Source organism: Toxotes jaculatrix, chromosome 20 (genome assembly GCF_017976425.1).
Source record: "Toxotes jaculatrix isolate fToxJac2 chromosome 20, fToxJac2.pri, whole genome shotgun sequence".
NCBI lineage: Eukaryota > Metazoa > Chordata > Actinopteri > Toxotidae > Toxotes > Toxotes jaculatrix.
Genome location: NC_054413.1, coordinates 5,378,397 through 5,384,396, shown reverse-complemented (window position 1 = coordinate 5,384,396; position 6,000 = coordinate 5,378,397). Strand labels below are relative to the sequence as shown.

The 6,000-nt window shown below is 41.0% G+C and overlaps 1 protein-coding gene across 1 annotated transcript; it reads left to right on the top strand.

Moving 5' to 3' along the window:
• Positions 1 to 2,761: 2,761 nt before the first annotated feature.
• LOC121200712 (lectin-like) lies at positions 2,762 to 4,632 on the top strand. The gene is made up of 3 exons (XM_041066169.1): positions 2,762 to 3,135; positions 3,405 to 3,498; positions 3,642 to 4,632. Exons 2-3 carry the CDS (start codon positions 3,409 to 3,411, stop codon positions 3,900 to 3,902), a joined length of 351 nt encoding a protein of 116 aa, XP_040922103.1. The 5' UTR covers positions 2,762 to 3,135; positions 3,405 to 3,408; the 3' UTR covers positions 3,903 to 4,632.
• Positions 4,633 to 6,000: the final 1,368 nt, after the last annotated feature.

The window sequence follows — 6,000 nt, the reverse complement described above, 5'->3', positions numbered from 1 at the left end:
GGCCTGGTCAGGCTTGGTGTGTTTAGTTTCACTTCTTCTAGGCTGTTACTTCTGCAGCCAAATTAGGACTTGTTTTTTTTTTTTTTTTTAAATGTGACCATCAGTCTTTCAGGGAGAGGAGGGAGTTTATCCTCTGGGACCAGCTGCTCTCCTCACACACTCGAGGAAGATGACTGCTCGCTTGCTGTTGCTGGTTTGTGCTGGGGCTGTGTTTTATTCTGCCGAAGCCCAGGACGCTTACGATGCGCTGCCTGATGGCTACAAGAAGGGAGTGGATCTGGCATTCGAGCAGCTGAACTCCCACCCTGGGGTGGTCCACCATTTTCGCTTCTTGAGAAGTGTGGAAAAGTCAGACATTGAGGTAAACTCGACATCTGAGTTCATGATTTTATTATCAGCTTTTTTTTTTTTATCAGTTGTTGGCATGAAGAATAAAGGAGGATATATTTGTTTATTTAATGTTATGTATGAAGATCAGAACATCAGTATCTGAATGCAATGGGACGAAATGACACAGCAAGAGTCCTAAAAGTGTTCAGGATTGTATTTATGTATTTCATTAAAACTAAACAGTCACATATTTAACTGTAATCTTAAAGATTGAGAGAATTGACTGAAGCTCTGATTCAGGTTTGTATCCTTTACTTGTTTGTTCGGTACTGAGGGTCTGGCACTCTCACGCTGCCTTCAGGGAATTCAGTTCCTAACTGACTTTTCACATCTGCTTTGTGTCAAGTGTTAGAGTCAGCACATGTCAGCATATTTCTTACAGGGGCTTGGTTTTATCAAAACAAAATCCTGATAAGGTGTGTCTTCGAGTTAAAAGTTCACATTCCCACCGTCCTTCAGTCAGATACTTAGAAATTAATCAGTTCAAATTGGCAGCGATCATGGTTTTGATGTACTCTGAGAAAAGCCACCACTGAAATATGAAACCGCTGCACAACTGTTAAATGATTCTTTGGCACGGTTCTTACGCAATAAAGACAAGTGGTGATTTGAAAAGAATTCATATCAGAAATATTTGGCAGTTTGGTTCTGGTGGTGAATAATTTTCCACCTGTGCAGACTTGGTTTAGACTGTTGGGTCCAAAGGGCAGCGAGACAGAACTGCACTTTTGAATCTGATTTTCATTATCCAGAAATCCCTGTAAACAACTCATAGTCTTTTCATTTTAATTCATGGGTTTTGCCATCAAAGGATTCCTTTGCCTGCCTTTCTGAAAGGCTGATTGGGCTCTGGTAACGCACCTAATAGTCATGGCTGTAGACTGGACCACACTGACTGATTCACCTTTCACAGACCAATGTTTTCGACATTACTGTGTCTTCATTAGAGCTACAAAGTACAAGGACACTGTGGACACAGCGACAGATGGTGGACTGTGTACAAATGTCACTGGATCGTTTGTTGACAGGATTTCACATCTGTGCACATCCGGTGGTTGGAGTCACCACAGCCAGTAACTGAGCGCCACATGTCCTGTTTTCTATTCCCCTATTTTTTTTTCTTAATCATTTGACCCTCCAAATGTCTGAGGTATATTTACTTTTTATTTTTTTGCTGCAGCTTTAATCTGTTTGCAATTAAGACTAACTTAACATGAGAAGACTTGAAAGAAGGTTTCCAGACTGTACTTTGCTGCTTTTGTAGCTCAAATTGAAATTAACCTCTGCTGCTCTCTTGCAGGGTGGATTCGGCGTGAGCTACCTCTACCACCACTTTTACCTGAAACCCACCAGGTGTGCCAAAGGGACAACCGAGTCGAACCCTCAGAGATGCCCCTTCAGGAATGACAGAGTAAGCAAATGTCCAAGCAATCGTTTCACATCTATCAAAACATCCACAGCATCCTCATTCTCTTCATTTCTTTTTTTGTTTTTTACATTTACTTCAAAGCCACTGATGGACTGTGCCGTTTGCTACAAAATACGAGCAGACCAGATAGAAGCCAGCCCCAAGCCCTACGTTCACTGTATCCAGAAACCGAGGCTCACAGAGGTATCGCTCATCACGTCCCATCATGCCATCTGTTCTCTGTTGTTTCTCCACCAAATACTCAGCTTTTAGATTTCTATGCGGTTGTAAAATATTTCAAATGGTTCTTATGACATAACTTTATGTTGTTAAAAAAAAAGAAAGAAATTAAAAAATGAAAAACAACAAAACAACAGTCTATGTGCTGCTTCCTACACACAGCTGATGGCTGAGCAGACATTTTAACACGTTTACTCTCCTGTTTCAGGAAATGAAGACAACCAGGAAGGAACACTGCAGAAAAATGAGTTACAACAGTGGAGCTCCGACACTTTTGGCCGTGCAGGCTTAACATAATAACATGCTTCATAAAGTAGTACATTTGACAAAACACTCAAGAATCTATTGCCTAGTTAAGCTGCTGCATGCTTGTTTGACTGTAGTGTAATGACTTTGGCTCACAGACATCCCCGGAGAGTCCGTCTTGCTATACTTTGTTGTATTTTCCCACAGCAGTGCTGTTATGAAATGATGATGGTGATTCAGCCTCCGAGGCTCCTCTCTGTTGTGATGAATTAGTGTTTTCATTGCTTGTAATGTCACAGTATTGAGTAATAAACAAGAAAAAAGATGATTTAATTGACTTTAACCTAGGTTTATCTACTACAGTACTAGTCTGTACCATTTACTGGCACTGGCTTGTTAGAGATCCAGATTCTTTCTTGGCTCAATTCCTCATCATAGACGTACCACTCCCCGACAGACAGCAACGCTCTTATACAAGTCTTGACTCCAGCTCCATTCCTGTAACACATGACATCCCAATTAAAGAGGGGTTTAGCGCAGAATTTGACAGTTGGATGCAAGAAACCTGAGCTCTTTTTACTTTTCACCATGAAACCAGCTGCAGACAGGACGAGGCTCCTCATGCAACATTCTGTGTCTATACTGTCTGTGTGTGTGTGTGCGTGCGTGCATGCGTGTGTATGCGTGTGCGTGTGTCTGCGTGTGTGTGTGTGTATATGTATATGTATATAAAGAACGAGGTGCCCCTCCCCTGCTGTCTCCTGAGACAAGTATATAAGAAGGGAGTGAATTATTTCACTTCACTTCTTTGCCTCTCCTTGCAGTCTGACCGGGTTGGGACATTCAAGCTTGTAAGTAATGTACATTTTTATACTGATTGATATTCATATATTCCTGTGCAAGAGTAGGTTTAATACAGAGTTTTTATAGTTTTCTATTGCTGTTAAACTGAGGTTTATGGTCATGCTTATTGTAGGAATGGACTAATAGAACTAAAATAGAACTATTACTTACTACATTTACAATGATGGTGCACAAATAGAATTGTAAACCATCTTGCTAGAGATACTGTATATTTTCAGTGCATGTATACAACATAAACTTTTTCTTTTTGTTGCAGAATCATGAGCAGGAACTTCATATCCAAAAATGATGAGCTCCGCAAGGGAGACTACCTGCTTTCCAACAATAGGGAGTGGAAGGCTATCTTCCAGGTGAGTAACTCAGCATATTTGTTCACTCGAGACACTTAACGAAACGCATGATACATGTGTACAATTAAATACAAAAGTAAAAGACTAAGTGTTTGGAAAAGCACACTGTGAAAACAATTAAATGTCTCTGTGTCTGCCTGCAGAATGATGGTAACTTTGTCATCTATGGCTGGAAGCCTGTGTGGGCATCAGACACTGATGGATCAGATGCTTTCCGTCTGTGCATGCAGGCTGACTGCAACCTGGTCATGTACAACCAGGATGGCCAGGCCCGGTGGCACACAAACTCGGCCAAGCCCACCCCCAACATGTGTCGTCTTGAACTGACCGATGATGGCAAACTGTTGCTGTACAGGGAGAGTACACCAATTTGGAAATCTGATAACTCCAGAGGCATGAAATAATGACTTGGCATGCAAAGCTTTTGAATCTGAATGCTCTGCAAAGTGAAAGTCACCTCTGAATGTTATCTTGACACACAAATAAACTTGCCTATCATCCACTCTGGCCTAAATTTCACAATGCCTAAATGTGTCTTCCTTCTCCTTGCAGTGAGTGGACTTCTTTTCTAATGACGCAACTTCTGTACTGCAGGATAGTACAGAGTAATTCCAAGTTTGACTTTGACAAAATGAAAAATTCCATATTCCATAAATATTTTACATAAGAGTGTTTCTACATGATGCTTGATGATTACAGCTGGAACCCAAAAACGTCTGTATCAGAATCCTCTTTTTTTTTTGTAAACTAACTGGGGTGTACAGGATGTAACCCCAGGTCTGTGAATCTTCAAAACCAGAAATGAACGGCTGCACCACACGTGACGCCAAGGAGGAACAGTGAGTTTTTGAATTTGAATTGCAACTGCAACAACTGACCACAAGATGTCCCACTAATCCTGCTGTAGTCTCTGCGTCCACATGCCTCAACTCATCCAGTTTATTTGAAGCAGTTGCATATAAAAAAATAATAAGCTGACAAACGTCATCTCTCAACTCGCCTGCCATCAAGTAAAATTTAAAGAGATTTACCCCAGATTCAGTGTTAATTTTCAACCTGTTTTCTAATGCCTTTACTTTATATTTAATGTCAGCAATCTTGAGGGATGATTGCAACCCTGTCATGCAAGGTGAATGAGGTGAATCAAAAATACCAAAAATCTGAAGTTGTTTTTCCAGATGATGGTCTTCAAATAAAGGACTGTGTGCTCCTTTTCACAAGTTATTCACACACAGCTGCAGAAAGAATCTCAATCTCTGCTCAATAGTTTGTCCATCGCAGCAAAGAGAGACAACAACCTTCAAATCAGATACGATCCACTGGTCATGTATGTCAGATCTGCTCCTAAATATTTAGAGTTTCAGTCTGATTAATGAAAGAAAAAGTTCTCAAAGATCCGAGAAGTCTAAACACAGAATCTTTTCATAGATGTGACATATTTAGAGCAGATTTTCACACTTGGTGCCAAAGCTGTGGCCGCAGCAGGAGCCTGGATGTTTTTGATGTTAACTCGACATTATAATGGAGGCGCTGTCCCTCCCCTTGTTATTGCTGCCATTTCTGAAACAACCATTTTGTGCCCTAGACGTCTAGACAGCGCCATTGTCTGCTCTACTCTGCTCCTTGTGCCAAGAGTAAATCTCATTAACAGTGAGGAGGATTGGCAGAACACGGACTCACTCACAGGCTCTGCGTGAGCACTGGGCGCTAAAAATAGAGAAAGGTTGTGATTACTGTATAGATCTGTGATTACAACTGAACTGAACTGAACCAGTGCAAATCTGATACTATTTCCACTGAGGTGCAGATAGTAAATGATGATAAATCAGAGCATACTGATCAGAGAGAAGACACATGGAACTGAGACATTAAACAAACCATTAAATGCAAATACCATGAAGTAAATATACTTCTTGCTACAAATGATGTTTCTACACAGTGATTAGTGTCACAGCTTTTGCTCCAACTGTGTTTTAAACCACAAACACTAGATGGCAAAATAGGTTTGTACTAAAAAAAAAAAAAAATAGTTGTCTTGAAGTAATGAAAACCTCTGCTTGATACTTAGAAATACAGACTGAGTACCGTATTGTCTCTTGATTGGGCTCAAAGGGAATCAAGCTACAGTGGTACAGTGCTGTTGCAGGTCTAATCTTTGAGGGCTGGGTGGTGATTTTAGTTTAGGAGGCTCGCTGCTAAGCTGCACAGTCCTGTATCTTGCCAATAGCGCCTTCTGGTGAAACAGTTTGGACAATGTTAAATTAGAGAGCAGACATTCAGGGCTTCTTTTAATATATATCCTACAGAATATATTGGTGCTTCACCACTGAAGCTCTGAGCGATGCTGCAGATAGGACCAGATCAGACCACAGACCCTCCTTATTAAGGCACAAAAGGCCCTTTCTCTTTTTATTGACATATAAAACAGCCAGGCCCCCTCTGGTACACTGTTCTGGTTTAGGCTCTGGTTTTAGGGTAGTGGCTGTTGCAGTGTTCTGGGTC

Excerpts from the sequence above, each read along its gene's own strand:
- LOC121200712 (XM_041066169.1), top strand. The coding sequence starts at position 3,409 with ATGAGCAGGAACTTCATATCCAAAAATGATGAGCTCCGCAAGGGAGAC. Across the intron at positions 3,499-3,641 it reads AGTGGAAGGCTATCTTCCAG|AATGATGGTAACTTTGTCAT; the intron begins GTGAGTAACTCA and ends GTCTGCCTGCAG.